General features: G+C 33.9%; 4 protein-coding genes across 4 annotated transcripts; 1 reads left to right on the top strand and 3 right to left on the bottom strand.

Annotated features, from left to right (window-relative positions):
* Positions 1 to 205: 205 nt before the first annotated feature.
* Positions 206 to 2691, bottom strand: LOC120276861. The gene is made up of 5 exons (XM_039283588.1): positions 2573 to 2691; positions 2331 to 2469; positions 2110 to 2226; positions 1926 to 2028; positions 206 to 663 (listed from the first exon to the last, which is right to left on the bottom strand). The coding sequence occupies exons 1-5, from the start codon at positions 2656 to 2658 to the stop codon at positions 494 to 496; spliced, it is 615 nt and encodes a 204-aa protein (XP_039139522.1). The 5' UTR covers positions 2659 to 2691; the 3' UTR covers positions 206 to 493.
* Positions 2692 to 6460: 3769 nt separating this feature from the next.
* LOC120277331 (hydroxyproline O-galactosyltransferase GALT6-like) lies at positions 6461 to 10513 on the top strand. Its single transcript, XM_039284127.1, has 7 exons — positions 6461 to 7510; positions 8024 to 8256; positions 8357 to 8644; positions 8750 to 8878; positions 8990 to 9163; positions 9490 to 9597; positions 9856 to 10513. Exons 1-7 carry the CDS (start codon positions 6640 to 6642, stop codon positions 10060 to 10062), a joined length of 2010 nt encoding a protein of 669 aa, XP_039140061.1. The 5' UTR covers positions 6461 to 6639; the 3' UTR covers positions 10063 to 10513.
* A 313-nt stretch (positions 10514 to 10826) lies between these two features.
* Positions 10827 to 12573, bottom strand: LOC120277332 (probable prolyl 4-hydroxylase 6). Its single transcript, XM_039284128.1, has 6 exons — positions 12378 to 12573; positions 12047 to 12209; positions 11702 to 11759; positions 11427 to 11602; positions 11287 to 11350; positions 10827 to 11207 (listed from the first exon to the last, which is right to left on the bottom strand). The coding sequence occupies exons 1-6, from the start codon at positions 12497 to 12499 to the stop codon at positions 10900 to 10902; spliced, it is 891 nt and encodes a 296-aa protein (XP_039140062.1). The 5' UTR covers positions 12500 to 12573; the 3' UTR covers positions 10827 to 10899.
* Positions 12574 to 13094: 521 nt separating this feature from the next.
* On the bottom strand, positions 13095 to 14640 carry LOC120277581 (probable prolyl 4-hydroxylase 7). The gene is made up of 6 exons (XM_039284441.1): positions 14516 to 14640; positions 14276 to 14432; positions 13919 to 13976; positions 13669 to 13844; positions 13504 to 13567; positions 13095 to 13267 (listed from the first exon to the last, which is right to left on the bottom strand). Exons 1-6 carry the CDS (start codon positions 14638 to 14640, stop codon positions 13095 to 13097), a joined length of 753 nt encoding a protein of 250 aa, XP_039140375.1.
* Positions 14641 to 16379: the final 1739 nt, after the last annotated feature.

Below are 16379 nucleotides of genomic sequence, written 5' to 3'. Positions count from 1 at the left end.
AGAAATCCAAAGAGGAATATCTTTCTTGTTCCTGGCTTAGGTGTTAAATATGGGTCCTTTGAAAGGACTATTTGCTGGAGTATTCATATAACAGTGACCGAAATAAGGATAAGACTTGAAAGTTTAATAGCATTATTATCCTCTGGGGCATGACTTGACTGACCCACCATTACCCACCAAATTGCATGTCAATCTCAAAATGAAATTGAAAGCATAATAAGTCACATAGAACTTACTTGATCAAAGAGAATTAATAATTCAACAAAAAAGTATGTATATTTAGCTGAGCATTGAATGCAGAGACAACATTGGAACATGACTCAGGCATTCAAATTTTAGGCAAAAATCTGTTGACATGATCACAGATGCAGAGGTTGCAGCTTGTCTGCTGATACCTGAACAAGTGACTAAACTTCATATGAATATCAAGGTTTGGTTTTCTTTGGTTACTTGGTTAATTATTTGGCCAAGATGGTGTGTTCTGCTGGCTGGTTCATGAAGACTTGGTTATAGATTGGTTGCTCGATTGCGAGCTTCCGTTCTTGAATACGGAACGGAATGGGAAGAAGCAGGGAATAACGGAAGCCAGTATCAAGCAAAGAAGAGCAGCAATTCCTACCCACCAGGCTTTGTGTGGAATTCCAAATAATAATTCATCGCAAACTGACAAACAAAATGGCATTCAACATAAGCATCAAAAGTAGAAGATATCAATGTTGAATAAAAGCACTGTGGTTACACCATCAAGTCTACAGAAGAAATTTAATCTTTTATGCTCATATTGTTTGCTCATACAGAATTCAGGGCTATGTTATTCAGTACAAATCAAATCATAAATCAGTTTCCTTTTCTTTTCTCCTTTTTTTTTTTTGCAGGGACCAGCATGATCCTTGGCATGGTACTACTGTCTACCATTTCCATTTGAGGATATGATTATTAATTGGCACTCAAATAAAAAACAAAAAGAGATACAACATTCCACGTTGTCATTCAATCTTAGTTAAATAACTAAATTCTAATCTAAAGGCCCAGATGTAACACTAAGTTCTAAGAATATAAACCCAGAAAAGAGAATGATTTAAGAGCATCAATTGGTTTAATCATCAATTCTCGTTTTGGGTATGCTAAATGAATCAATGACAAGAGAGTAGAGTGACTAGTATTTGGAAAGATACTTCGAATGGTAATCTTCCAGGGATTATCGAATTTCCACCAGAGGGTTCCACCATCAGTATTGTGTTTTACTTTATCCTATCACAACGCATGCTAAAGTTAGCTGCCCTTGTTTTATTAAATAAATAAAAAAAAAAAATTTATTCTCCAGAGAATTTTCTGGCAGTAATAGGGTTGAAGTAAAAAAGGCTTGGTTTTGCATCCATGAAGACCTACTTCTGCCTGATCTCCAAAACTCTTCGGTCTTTCCGCATAATCTTGATTATCATACAAGGTCATCTACTATCTTCAAGCCCCAACCTATATCTCCAGTTTAAAGTCTGTCCAGATCAAAAGAGTTAAGACGATTTTGATTTGCCTTTAAGATCTTACCGTCAACTAAATCAAATTTTGATTGCCTCAAACAAATTCTTATTACTTCTAAATCTCCTGAGCTCATCATGCACAGCTACCTCAATGACAATTTATTTCAGAGAAGCTAGTTTAAATATTATCAATCAAGGTTCTTATCACCTTAAGCTTCAGGTAAACACTTGACATATGTCCATCTTGCAAAAGAATTTTATCAGCGAGAAAATCTCTCCGCCTCTAAAAAGATTACAATGGTGAAAAAGCCATATAAAATCAAAACAAATGCCCTAGTTTATCATGCTATAAAGTCAGTTTCTACCTAACAAGAGCAAAACAAAAATCATAAATCTCTCAAAGAGACTTTCACATCAAACAATTGCAAGTAAAAAGAAACCACTCACCTATATTATACACAACAAGCTCCCTCTCTGGTAAACCCGGCTTTGCAATAACTCCAGCAGCCTCCACAGTCACCAAAGCATACAACTCACCAATGTTGGATAACTGCTCAAATTCAAAAGAAATCCTTTCCAAAATCATGAATTTGTACTTAAATCACTCACTATAAACCCAAAAAACCCAAACCTCATCACTCTTATCAGCTTTGAATATCATCTTCTCAGTATTAAGCAACCTCCTATTCCTCCCTAACCAAATCTCTGGCACATCCTTCTCCAATCGAATATCAAAGCTAGCAGGTATCTAACATTGTTCCACAACATCAAAACATAAGCTTCAAACACAAGAATCACAACAAATCAATGGATAAAAAAAGTTCAAGAACTCATTGAGGCAAAACAACATACAGATGCTGGGTATGAAATCTTGACCTCATACCAAGCTGATTCTTTGAGGCCGGCGAGCCGGTAAAAGCGTCTACCAGACTTCATCGGAAGAGTCTCACCCTCCATCTCCTCTCCGACGGTCAAAATCCTCGTGTCCGCGCTGAAAAAAAAAACAACAACGAACCATTGAAGTGAGCGAAGTGACAAATGAATTAGGGTTTGTGAGTGCGTTGCTAAAGAGAAGGAGAGATCAAGAGACATACTTGAAGTCGAATCCATGGCGGAGAGATTGGCAGGAGAGCGCTAGGGTTTGGAGGAAGAGAACGGCGAACCATGACGAGAAGTGCATTGGATTCGGGCAATCGCTTTGAAAGCCGATGTGGAGAAGAAGCTTAACATAGGTTTTGCATATTGCCCCCTTACAAACTTATAATTTCATTTTAGTCCCTGTTTTGTTTAAATTTATAAATAAATTTATAGCTTTAGAGAAATTTACGTAAAATCTATGGAATTTTGCAACTTTTTCCACACGTTTCTCTGCTTTTTTTTTTTGTTTATGTTTTTCAGCCTTTTATTTTTTTAATTATTTTCTTTTTTGTATATTTTTTTTATTAGATACAAACTCTGGTGTGTGGATGCCTTTTATGGATATAGTAGTAATTTTTTTCATATGAATTTATATTTAAAAGTGAAATATTTAAACCAAGGGGTTTTTAAAAATATGAAAATTTTGACTATTTAGAGTATTTGACCTAATTTTATTCATGTGAATTTAGATTTAAAAGTGAAAAACTTTGAACCAAGGGTTTTCTTAAAGAATATGAAAATTTTTAGGGACTGTTTATGGAATTGGAAGAATTGGATGGAGTTTCTGATGTTGTTTTCATATTTTTATCCTATTAAATACAAGTAAATGTATTCCAATAAAAACTAAAATAAAACATTCTTCCATAAAAGAACCAAGATCAACAACAGATTTGAGCCTTGTATTCCTTCTAAATAAATATTTAGATTTTTAATATAATTTTATTAAAAATAATATAAATATTTAACACCCAAGAGAAAATGAAACATAAAAAAATAAAATATCAAATAACTTTTTATTGTTGAAAACAATAATAAAACATTTAAAAGATCTCAAGTTCAAGGCTCATTGAAAGTAATAATAGTAATAAATTACTAGTTGTAGGTGCGGGCTTGCAAACCAGTCCCTTTGTCCTCTGTTGAGAATGCATAGATTAGATGATTAATTTTTAGTACATGCATATGTCCCTAATGTATGTAACTTTTTATTATTTTCGTTAAAAAAAAAACAATGAATCTCAATTATAATTATATATGATTCAAATCTAATACACTTCCAAGTCTTCGATCATTGACAAAAGGACAAAATTAGGTCATAAACCAACTAAAAATATTAATGATTTTAAAATTAATTCTATTTACACAAATGTGATCTCAATTTTGTCCTAAGAAACATTAATTATTTAACAACAATAAAATTAGCTACAGTGACACCTAATTCTTTCCCTTATTTTGAATTATTAGTCTTTGCTTATATGAAAACTAATCCGTATCAAACCTATTTATACAAGCACCACTTACATTTTTTTTGTCCTATTTTTATATATTTTTTTATTACTATTATTCATCAACCATAAGTCGAGCTACGGATTGCTCAATATATATATATATATTTTTTTTCAAAGCATTCGTCTTTGCTTGCAATAAAATTAATCCGTATTAATATTATATATATATATATATATATATCTATGAAAATAAGAAGGGCTATATACACCAGGAGCATGTGAATAGACAAAAAATGATCGTCCAGCCTGCACACTCTTAGTCAGGACAAAAGATTTGAATAGTGAATTCACATTTACAATGAGTGACCATCACCACCAATACTTCCAATTAAGTATTGAATTCGAAATCATTGAATGTCTTATCGTTATTTTTCACATTCAGCCAAATATTACTAGACTATGAGCCATTTGGTTAATACTATATTTTTTTAGTAACCACAAAGTTTCTTTCGGTAATAAAACAAACACACAAATTAATGATGTACATATATAATTATTAATTTCACAAAATCACGCATAACAATATTTAACTAAAAAAATTAAATTAAATTATCATTAAATGATACAAATCATATTTATTATGTTTATGTTATAAAGCCATGAGACCAAAATAATAAAGTACCATTTAAATGTAAAACCATGACTTATTTGAGAAGTGCCATCAAAGTATTTAACAATTTTGTATTTAGTTCAACCAACCAAAAAATTTTGGCACAATGCACTAACACAATCTTGGTTAGATGGTTACAATTACACAAGAACAATATTTTCTTGAACTCCCCTTGGATTTTTTCCATTGACACCCTTATAAACCCTCTTAATTGTATGTAGACTTTGTTAGGGGCTATTTGCAAAATGCTTTTATTTTATAATGAGACAACTGTCCATATTTAAAAAAAAAAAAAGAAGCTATTTAAAAAAGTTTAATATACATATGTTTGTATTATTAGAATCACTATGAATAATAGCTAATGTTATATAATTCCAGAGTCTAAATGATTGACATTTATATTTAATAAAGATTAATGTGCTTGCTTTTAAGAAAAACCAACTTACCAACTTTTAATTTGTTAAACCTCCACTTCCAAGTTCCAATGGATGTATGTTGACCATATGTCATATCATATATATATATATATATATATATATATTAATACCCACATTTGAAATTTGGGTCATAAGTTAGAAATTTAAAATCAGGGACTTGTTACTATAATTATGTTTAACAGGGTTTTTAAATTTTTATAATACATTTTTCACAATGAAGCTAAATTTATAATCAGAGATTTATTACTATAATTGTGTTTAACAGGATTTTTTAATTTTTATAATACATTTTTCATAGTAGTTCTAATGACGTTAGTTTATAAAGTTTTCGTCAACAGTCGTATATATATTTATGTATATTAAATAATGTGTATCTACAGGTGTGTGTGTGTATAAATAATTACAAACTTTATCAAGGGTGTATCAGCAAAAAAGACTCCCTTTATAGTTGTCAGGCTTCGCACGACCAAGCTGTCGGTGTTAGGCACCCAACCAAGTCCAACACGGAAACAGCGCACCCGACTTCCTCGAAATTACAACCAAGTCCTCGCTGGTGTGTGGGACCCGCACTAACCACCATCCAACGGTCAATGATCTTTAGATGAGTACACGTGGCTCTCGTTGGATGGCGCTCGTTATTATTATTTTAAGACGTAGTCCCTGAAACAATATTTATTTTTATTTTTGTTTTATACGTAGACCCCTGGACTTAGTTTTTGTCTCATTAGGACGTCTAGAAATCAAGCTTCTTATTTTTTAAGTTTCGTCCTTATTATTATTGTCAACTTTGCATGTGATGTGATGACATTGTAGTAAAACAAGGAGCGTTTGTGAAAAGTAAGTTATTTGCGTCTGTGGACTGTAACGTAGAATCAAACTAGAACTTTTTGCGGAAGCTTTAAGTTTCAGTTAAAATTTGTATGAATTAAAACCGGCACCCAAATTGAACCTCCGGTCCTGATTCTATTTTTATATTATATATATAATATATTTTAATTAATTAAAATTTAATTATTTAGAACCAAACCGGAATCGAATCTTATTAAAATCAGACTAGAAACTAAAATTTTAAAACTATAATTTGATTACTGTTCTAAAGTTTATCAAACCGAAACTATCGGTTTTAAACCGAAATTAAACTATGGTAAGGTCTATACGTCAGTGTCTATTTAATAAATTTATGTCTTTGTTGCATTAATTAATCAGGGACGTGTAAATCTCGAACTCATTCTTTGCAAAAAGGACCCCAGATGCAAAATAAATTTTACACGGGTATTTCTACAAAAGAACACGCGTTGCCTGCGGAACTTCAAACAGAAGATCATATATGCGAAGTATTCAACAACTACCAAGATGGTAAAATAAGTATAAAGATAAGGGGCCCAGTGCAAAATGAGTGATAACGTGGCAGATTTATATTGGATATAAAGAATGTATTTTGGTGTTAGAGACCAAACAGCAAATAAAATGTCGGTTTTCGTCTAGTTATGTCCCCTGTTCTTCGTTTTCATTCTCATTCTTTGTTTTCTCTATTAAAATAAAACCCAAATAAAGTTCTAAATTTTAAACGGCTCCTTCGTCTTCATCCTCTTCTTCTTCGATAAATCCGAGCTCTAGGGTTAGGGTTTCATACCACTTCTTCTCCTTCTCGGATCTCTGGAGCTGGGGTTCGGCGATCGGAGCTTGGGGCGATGAAGAGATCGAAGCTGGAGGCAATGGCGTCGGTGACCCGGCAACGATCGATGCAGATGTTGCTGGCATTCGCGCTTATCTACGTTGCGCTTGTCTTCCTTCTCGAATTCCCCTTCGTGTCCCGCCGGATCTCTGCGACGCCCTCCGGCGGCGCTGTTGGACGCCGCCTTGGAGACGCTATGGTGAAATCGCTGGCCCTCGATGGCGAGCGGGACCTTGGGCGTAAGTCAGCTCCTGCACGTCCTTCCATACAGCCGTATAAGGTATCGGATTCCTCTAGCGACTCGCCGAACAGCGGCCTCCCCCGCCATTCCCTTATTCTTTCCGGTCTTGTGTTCGCTGACCCCAATGTCACCGCCCATGGCGCCTTCTCCGAGCTCCATAAGGCGGCGCGGGATGCGTGGGCTGCGGGGGAGAGGCAGTTTAAGGAACTAAGATCCATGCCGGTGTCCAGGCTCACGTCCGATGAGAGCAGTGCCGCGGAGATGGAGAAGTGCCCGCACTCGATCATGTTGAGCGGGGTGGAGCTGAGGGAAAAGGGGAAGGTGATGGAGCTGCCATGCGGTCTGACGTTGGGGTCGCACATCACGCTGGTGGGGAGACCGCGCATCGCCCACCCGGAGAAGGATCCGAAGATCTCGTCCCTCCGCGAGGGGGAGCAAACCATGATGGTTTCTCAGTTCATAATGGAGCTGCAGGGGTTGAAGACGGTGGATGGAGAGGACCCCCCGAGGATCCTGCATTTCAATCCAAGGCTGAAGGGTGATTGGAGCGGCCGGCCGGTCATCGAGCAGAACACTTGCTATCGGATGCAGTGGGGATCTCCCCTCCGTTGTGAGGGCTGGAGGTCCCGTGCTGATGATGAGACTGGTATGGCTTCAAAACAATTAAATAAATTAATAAATCACTTTTTATTATTGAACTCAATTCAGTTTTTTTTTTTAAAAATTTAAATTTTTTACTTTTTTTTTTATGCAAAGGAGATGTCTTTCTTTTGTTTTTTTGGGATTATCAGTAGTTTGAATTCTGAATTGCTTGTTTGAGCTTCCTGCTACATTTGAATATTCCTCAGGTTCCTTGTGAAACTTAGTGTCACTTTCACGATTTGTTAAGACTTAAGAATTAGTTCCACATGTTAGTTTCTGGTATCGAATTTTGTCTTAATTAAAAACAAAAAGATACTTTTGATTTCTGTAGTGAATTTGAGTTTGGAGATTCAACTCTTCATTATGGATTCTTGATGGACTGTGAGCAAATTCTTGTGTTTAGGTTTGTTGTCAGTTATGGTGATCTTTGATTTGTGTTTTGAAAAATAGATCTTATGTTGAGATATGCCAATTATGGTGGTCTTTGATTTGAATTTTTGAAACTTGAATTCCACAGTTGATGGGTTTCGTAAGTGTGAAAAATGGATACGTGATGATGATGACGGGTCAGAAGAGTCTAAAACAATGTGGTGGTTAAACCGTTTGATCGGTCGAACTAAGAAGGTCTCCGTTGATTGGCCCTACCCTTTTGGTGAGGGCAAATTGTTTGTTCTAACTCTAAGTGCTGGTCTGGAAGGGTATCATATCAGTGTGGATGGAAGACATGTGACTTCTTTCCCCTATCGCACTGTAAGTTGCTTTACAGAAAGCATATCACATCTATTACTTTTGGCCCTTAACTTTGTGTCATGTTGTATTGTTATCTAATTTTGGTTGATTTTGTTGGTAGGGTTTTGTCCTTGATGATGCAACTGGATTGTCATTGACTGGGGACCTTGATGTCCAATCCATATTTGCTGCATCCTTGCCCACATCACATCCTAGTTTTGCTCCTCAAAGACATCTAGAAATGTCCATTGAGTGGCAGGCCCCACCGCTTCCTGATGGACCTGTTGATCTGTTCATTGGAATTCTTTCAGCAGGCAACCATTTTGCTGAACGCATGGCTGTGAGGAAGTCATGGATGTCCTCTATAAGGGGTTCATCAAATATTGTTGCTCGATTTTTTGTTGCTCTGGTATACTACTAGACGCTCTCATGTGTGGTTCTTATGGTTGTTTGGTATTTTATATATTTTTGTCTAATTTTGGTTATCTAGCTAAAGAATTAAATGTTTCTTCAGCATGGAAGAAAAGAAGTGAATGCTGAGTTACGGAAAGAAGCAGAGTTCTTTGGTGATATTGTCCTCGTTCCTTTTATGGACAGCTATGATCTTGTTGTTTTGAAAACTGTGGCTATATGTGAATACGGGGTATGTTGAATTGATTCAGATTAATGTTTCATGTGATTGCTTTAGCGGTTGAGTTATTTAAGGGTTGAATGTGCTTATCTTGAACCTTTCGATGTTGTTTTATTGGCATAGGTTCGAGCAGTTTCTGCAAAGTATGTCATGAAGTGTGATGATGACACATTTGTTAGAGTTGATGCAGTGATGAAACAAGTGGAAAAAATTCCACAAGGTAAAAGCTTGTATATCGGGAACATTAACTACTACCACAAACCCCTGCGATCTGGGAAATGGGCTGTGACCTATGAGGTATGCTTATATTCTGCATCTTACAAAATTCTACTTGTGGCCTTACCATGGCCTGGTACTCTATGTGAACTTTAAGTTATGAAGACATTCCAACAAAAGGGAAGGTTAATCACTAGCTTTTGTTTGGTTTTTGATTCTGATCTTCACTGCATTCTAGCAGAAGACCTTCTGGTCTCTTCAATATACAAATTTTTTGCCTGAAATACATACAATTCTTGATTTTAATGGTTCCTGTCGAGACAATTGCTTGATACTTCATAGTAAATGACATTATTCATCTTTTTTGTTTGTTGTGAATTTATGAACTTAACTATTATATATCTCAGGAATGGCCTGAAGAAGATTATCCACCTTATGCTAATGGTCCTGGCTATGTTGTGTCATCAGACATTGCAGATTATATCGTGTCAGATTTTGAGAAACACACATTAAGGGTAAGTTATATTAGCTTGTTTTGTATGTGTTTGTTCAATCTGAGGATGTAGTCGAGAGCTACCTCACATTTGTCATTTGACCAGCCTTGTTCTACTTGTAGTGGAAATCTTCACTTCCTATATGATTATCCAATCTTCACTGGACATAATTAATATAATCTGAAATATGCCCCTCGAGTCATATATATTGAATGCCAAGCTAGTTTCAGATTGTATTGTGACAATCATTTTTCTAATTATAGAGATTATATGTTTCAGCTATTTAAGATGGAGGATGTGAGTATGGGCATGTGGGTTGAGCAATTCAACAGCTCAAGGCATGTGGAATATGTCCATGATCTCAAGTTCTGCCAGTTTGGATGCATTGATGGTTACTTCACTGCCCACTACCAATCCCCAAGGCAGATGATGTGCATGTGGGATAAGCTACGGATGGGAAAACCACGGTGCTGTAACATGAGATGATATTAACCTGGCTATACGAAGAAGTGATTTTGCAGCAACAGCAGCAATGTATATTCTCAATGCAGGCTTCTGATAGAGAACCTTGAACTGTTTTATCGCCCATCTGGATTCATTAGCCCGTCTGGATTCATTAGTTACGTACAATATCTCTTCTGGAAGAGTAAAGATGTATCAAGTTGTTTATCATATTAGGAATTCAAAGGACTGTTCTTTCACCGATGTCTCATTGGTGTTGGTTGCAGTGGCTTCAAACAGGACCAGGTTCACTTCAGAAAGACAGTACGGACTCTCTCCCTCTTTCTCTCTGTTCCTTCTCTCCAGTTTTGTTCTGTAAATTTACACTGCCATTGGGCTGGAATGCCATGAGTTTTTACCGGCCACACTTGTTCCGGCCCTCATACATGTCTCAATATTTAGAAAGACTGAAATACAGTTTGCGGTTAATTTTCAATCTTCTCTTGTGCATGCTGAACTGAGCAGATGAATGATCCTGAGAATGCCAATTTGGCCAGGTATTATTCATCATCAGTCAATCTTTTATGTATTCTTCTGTTCGATGGTCTATGACGTGTTATGCTTTGCTTCTATAATCACCAGTCGCTGTTTTCATCCAGACTGGACAACCAGAGCTGGTTCTTCAACCACTTGGAATATTGACCAGGTCATCTCTCCAGCCAAACTTTGAATATTTAATGTTTCCATGTCAAGCCTTATAAGATAGTTTTCTTTACTCAAACAAGTTCATACATGCATTGCGAGATATATTGACTGGAAACCATCACCCTTTATTTGTCTTGTTTTGCTTTATTTTAGTCATCTATAGATCAAATATCAGACTTAGGAGATACATGCATTGCAACTTGATCTACAAAATCCTGGAGACTTTTTCGAGCCTATCATATATTTGTGATTCTTAGTACATTCTCCAGCAGCTGCCCAAAATGAACAAAGATCATTCTCATCGTCACACTTCCCGCTTGTAGTACTCCTTTCCGGCACCTCAAAGGTCCTCAAATGTATCCATTTGGTTGCAGACCACTTTTCACCATCTATTACTGGGCAGCTCCCATGCAAAGTCATTAAGTCTGTCGAGGTGTTAGGATGCAAACTGAAGAACAACAATGCATCACCTTTCACCGGCTTTACTGTCAACCAAATAGTCTGTTTTCATGAAAAAGAAATTAAAACTTGACTCGAATCAGGTTTTGTTAGTTATCAAGGTACCTGCATAGCCGGTTTTTGCACAGTCTGACCAGCTCACGTCGGCTTGTTTCTGAGCATGCTTTTCCTGTAGTGACATAGAACAAGGATTGATTAAACAAACAATTGTTCATCTGAATGTATATACATCATGTAGGTCTCACCTTCAAATACGGGAAGACGGTCTCCCCGCCCTTCTTGACATCCGACAAATACATCAGAACTGTAGCAACTCTATGACCAGAGGGTTTAGGATCAACTTTGTCTATAAAGAAATCCAAATGTGGGTCATACTTCTCTCCATGCCCATAGTGCAGTATTTGTAGAACCTCACCATTCTCTGATAAGATCACAGAAAGTAATCAATTTGAAAATTAAAAAAAGATACATAAAACATTAAAAACCTTGAGTACAAACTTTAGTTGTGTTGTGCTTATACCTTCAGGGAGGAATGTCCATGTAGCAATCCTCTCCTCAATCCTTGTGACTATTTCATCCTTGATTTTAAAAGCAAATTTACAACAAGAAAGTAATAAGTCAAAAATTATGAAAGCCTTGTAATCTGTCCTAATTTTCAAAAGATGAAAGTAAACAGTATGTTTTGAGGTTTATCAATCAAATTGGCTTGTGAAAAGTTAATAGAAAAGACACCATTTTACTGTTAGATGTTGGAGTTTTCTAAGTTCAATGATAACTAAACAGAAATCATGACAATATTGGATTAAAAACAAAAAAGGTTCTTCTTGGAGACTAAGCTAACATTGAAGAATGGGTTATAACCTACCTGGTGCTTGTGAAGGAAAGTGCTAGAGCTGGTCCTTTGCTTTGTAAAGGTAATCTTTCCAGAGTCACTATGAGTCACCATTGATGGTTTAAGCTTGTCCTTCCCTAGTTCTATAAGGTGCTCACATTCCTCATCAGACAAGAACCCTTTGTATATGAAAATCCTAAAACCATAGACAAAAGCCCGTCATCGATGAACTTCAAATCCCTCCGACCAAACACCAGAAAACCATCATCGAGAATTTAATCGAGTTAATACTAATCGAGATATTATAGCTTTAAATCTCTTAAACCAAATACATAATTTATAGATTGAGTGATAGAGTAAATGCCTGGGGTGCCATGAAAGTTGGGTGACTCTTGATGGATTGAGGAACTTGGTTGAGATGTGTTTGTCTGCAACAAGTCCTTGAAATAAGAAGAGAAGAAGGAAGAAGGAAAATAAGGAATTCATGGTCTAGTGTTGCTAAATGATTTTATTGTGTTTGATTTTGAATTTTATTTGTTTGTATTATTAAATACATTGCTTTTATGAATCATTAATGGAATGAAGATTTCTCCACCCATGGGAATTATTATTTTTTGACTTATTTGCACTTTAATTATTAATTAAATAAAAAAATTATAAAAAAATTACCAAGTTGCCCGGTAGTAGGTACTCTTTATCTAGTGTGGGAAAGGAGATGGAGAAAATTAGGATGGAGGATAGACTAGTAATTTCATGAGGATTTTAAGATGATATTTAAACAGACATGTATTGGCAATTATTTAATGTGTATGTGAAAATTTGCAATTATTTGTATGGTTGATCACAATCTCTATATTTTGTAAACTATAAATGAAAACATTAATGATTTATTTATTTGCATGTTTATTATGTAAAGTCTTGAATTTTCGGATGCTTATTATATTTTAGCAATTTTTATTTTTGCATACAGATTCTTCAAAATGGCATATGCACACACATATTATTTTTTATTTATTATTTTTCAAAATTTAAAAACTCTTTCAATGATCAGTAATAACAACAATTATTTTTTCAAGAAAACTCAAGCATTTTTCTTCTGCAATATATTGTCAAAAGAAATAGTATTTATCCATTTGGTAGCAGTCCACTTGTTTCCATGAATCACAGGGCAACTCCCATGAAAACTCTTCATATCTATGCTTTTATTTAAATGTAGATTGAAGAATAGCAATGCATCACCTTTCACTGCCTTCACTGCAAAAAGTTTTTAATTCAAACTTCATTATATATATATGACAATATATTTTCAGGGGACGTCCCCAACAAACGAATCTAGAGACGTCCCCACAACAGTCGTTAGATCACCTTTTTAACTGCTATTGTTTCATTACTAACTCCGGAGGTGGGGTGACTATATATATATATATACATATGTACGTATTTAATATTAAGTTAAAGAAATTATTGTCTATATATTTATATATATATACCTGAGTAGCCATCCATTGCACATTCAGACCAGCTCTCATTATCCTTCTTTTGAGAATGTTTTGCCTAAATTGAATACATAATATGAATTAATTTTATGAAGTTATATCCATAAGACTTTTTTTTAAAAAAAATAATTTATTTATTTATTTATTGATATACTTCACCTGTGAATGTGGAAATATGGTTTCACCACCTTTGCCAACATTGGAAAGATACAAGAGCACTGTGGCGATTCTATTGCCCCATAACTTTATGTTGTCTTCATTCCTAAATGCATCATAGTGTGGATCATATTTTTGTCCATTTTCATACCTTAGTACTTGCATGGGCTCCCCATTTTCTATGCAAAAAAAAAAAGTTTTTTATTTTTAAATTTTTATTAATATTAAAATGGAGATCTTTATGTACAATTACCAATGGGTAGGAATGTCCAAGCAGCAATCCTGTGTTCAATCTTTGTTATGATCTCATCCTTGATGTTCATGTTTGAGAAGAAAAATGTTTAGTCGGTGTTTGATCACGTGTAACGGTTTTTCAAAAAGATAAATATTATATACATCAGGGGTTTATGTATGGATTGAGAAAATTAATCGTTCAACCAGTATATTCTCTGTCAGGAATGAGGAGTTTGGACTGTGAGCTTATATATGTGACCGGGTACTATTATTGTTTTCAACGAGTTTTGAATTCAAAATCTATTGATCGTCTTACCCTTATTTTTGTCAATAAGGTAAAATAACTGGTTTAATTATAAATTAAAAAATAAATTACCTGATTTTTACTAAGAAAAACACTGGAACTAGTTCTGGTAGAACTTATTACACCGGACTTTCCATTTAGAACAGTGGATCTTTTTAGCTTTCCTTTTGCTAATGAAATAATATGATCGCTTTCATCTTTGGTGAGGAACTTTTTGTATAAAAAAATCCTAATTGATTATAATAATAAAAATGAACAATAAATACACATAAAAAATATAAAGTAACATAAAAATAAAAATAAAAATATTACCGAGGATTTGAAGAGAGTTGAGTAACATGAGAAGGACCGATGAATAAAACATCACTTTTATATGCATTTAAATTTGGAAAAAATGAAATGAAAAGGGAGAAGATGATGATGGGGGAGGACACCATTTTTGTATTTTTTTTCTTCTTCTTGTTTTCTTACATTTGAAGATGATGGAGTTTTGATTGCTTTAATCTTATATGTTACTTTGTTTTTATTTTATTTTTTTACATTAATGAAAGTTAATTCAAAATGTAACTTAATTTTTTTTTTATTAATAAGAATAATTAATTCCACATTCTTACATTAAAAAAAAAAAATAGAGGTTGCAATTGGAAATAGAATAATTAGATGAAGTCATAATTAAGAATGTAACTTAAGATTTAAGTATCTTATTAAGAATAATTAATTTTGTATAGTTACGGGTAAGAAAGAGAACCCATTGATATTTCAATGGTAACTGATTTCAAAGTTTACAAGGAGATGAGGACTTGAAACTTTACTCTATTAATACTGTTTTAATAGTCCTAGTGTGAGTCCCTTATAAGAGGAACAATATTTCTTTCTCTTCAGGATTACATGATGAGAGGGATTTATCATCATAGCAATTGTGGTTATTGAATATTATTTTAGGCAAGCACGTGGCTGACTCTCATTGCCCTACGTATTGCCTATCCCACATTGATAAATTTTTAAGAGGTTCATAAGCTACTATAGCTGATACACCTCTATATTTATCTGTCTCTTTAAGACTGACCTTGTCCCTTTTTCTATAAAAAAATATATATAAATAAACATGTAATGAGAAATAGAATGAATGAATGTAATACAGTATATGATTTAAAAAGAAAACAAGGAAATATGAAAGCATTTTTTTTTCTTTTCATTTCTTGATTTCTTACAATTAATATTTTATCTAATGTGTTACTTTGTTAATTTAAATTAAATTGGAATTTAATTAATTGTGTAACTTGAGATTAACTTCTGTAAATTAACAATCTAAATTAACAAAAATCATTCATTCCGAACTTTTAGAGGGGGAAAACATGAAGCAGGACACCATTTTTTTTCTTCTCTTGATTTGTTGAATTTAAATTAAATTTTTGTTAATTAAGAATGTAACTTAAAATTAACTTACTTAATCAGCAAGAGTAATTAACTGCACATTAATGTAATTAAACTTATAAAAAAAAAGAGAGATACGAAGGTTCCTCTCTTTCTTTGTTAATTTACATTAAAATGAAAGTTAATTTCTCTAAATTAACAAGAATAATTAACTCCACAGCAATATAATTGAACTTATAAAGTGCGAGTGAGAGAGAGAGAGAGAAACAGAGAGATGTAAGGAAGAACATGAAGATGGAGGACACCTTTTTTTCCCCCTCTTTTTTAGTTTTTTTTGTTAATTAAAATTAAAATAAAATTTAATTAAGAATTTAATTTAAAATTAACTTCTCTAAATTAACAAGAATAATTATCTCCACAGCAATACAACCAAATTTATCATAAAGTAAGAGAGAAAAACAGAGAGCTGCAAGGAAGAATATGAGGATGAATGAGGACACCTTTTTTTTCTTCTTCTTTCTCTATTAATTTAAATTAAGTAAAGTTTTAATTAATAATGTTAATTAAATTTTAACTTCTCTAAATTAAAAGAATAATTATTCCCAAAATAAGAACATAATTAAACTTATAAAGTGAGATAAAAAAAAAACAGAGAGATGCAAGGAGGACACTTTTTGGTTTTTGCCTCTTTCTTTATTAATTTACATTAAAATAAAAACTTAATTAAGAATAAAACATAAAGATTAACTTCTCTAATTAAACATATTAATATAATTACTTTAAAACATAAAAAGAGAGAGAA

The sequence above is a fragment of the Dioscorea cayenensis genome, chromosome 15, assembly GCF_009730915.1.
Source record: "Dioscorea cayenensis subsp. rotundata cultivar TDr96_F1 chromosome 15, TDr96_F1_v2_PseudoChromosome.rev07_lg8_w22 25.fasta, whole genome shotgun sequence".
Taxonomy (NCBI): domain Eukaryota; kingdom Viridiplantae; phylum Streptophyta; class Magnoliopsida; order Dioscoreales; family Dioscoreaceae; genus Dioscorea; species Dioscorea cayenensis.
This window is presented reverse-complemented; position numbering and strand designations above follow the sequence as displayed.

Bases quoted from the DNA above. Each gene is read 5' to 3' on its own strand.
- LOC120277581 (XM_039284441.1), bottom strand. From the start codon at position 14,640: ATGGTGTCCTCCCCCATCATCATCTTCTCCCTTTTCATTTCATTTTTT. The intron at 14,433-14,515 runs GTAATATTTTTA...ATAATCAATTAG, and splicing joins CAACTCTCTTCAAATCCTCG to GATTTTTTTATACAAAAAGT. The intron at 13,977-14,275 runs GTAATTTATTTT...ATGAACATCAAG, and splicing joins TTTTTCTTAGTAAAAATCAG to GATGAGATCATAACAAAGAT.
- LOC120276861 (XM_039283588.1), bottom strand. From the start codon at position 2,658: ATGCACTTCTCGTCATGGTTCGCCGTTCTCTTCCTCCAAACCCTAGCG. The intron at 2,227-2,330 runs GTATGTTGTTTT...GAACAATGTTAG, and splicing joins AGATTTCATACCCAGCATCT to ATACCTGCTAGCTTTGATAT. The intron at 2,029-2,109 runs GTTTGGGTTTTT...GAATTTGAGCAG, and splicing joins AAGCTGATAAGAGTGATGAG to TTATCCAACATTGGTGAGTT.
- LOC120277331 (XM_039284127.1), top strand. From the start codon at position 6,640: ATGAAGAGATCGAAGCTGGAGGCAATGGCGTCGGTGACCCGGCAACGA. The intron at 9,164-9,489 runs GTATGCTTATAT...TATATATCTCAG, and splicing joins AATGGGCTGTGACCTATGAG to GAATGGCCTGAAGAAGATTA. The intron at 9,598-9,855 runs GTAAGTTATATT...TATATGTTTCAG, and splicing joins TTGAGAAACACACATTAAGG to CTATTTAAGATGGAGGATGT.
- LOC120277332 (XM_039284128.1), bottom strand. From the start codon at position 12,499: ATGAATTCCTTATTTTCCTTCTTCCTTCTTCTCTTCTTATTTCAAGGA. The intron at 11,760-12,046 runs GTAGGTTATAAC...TTTAAAATCAAG, and splicing joins CTTTCCTTCACAAGCACCAG to GATGAAATAGTCACAAGGAT. The intron at 11,603-11,701 runs GTATAAGCACAA...TGATCTTATCAG, and splicing joins ATGGACATTCCTCCCTGAAG to AGAATGGTGAGGTTCTACAA.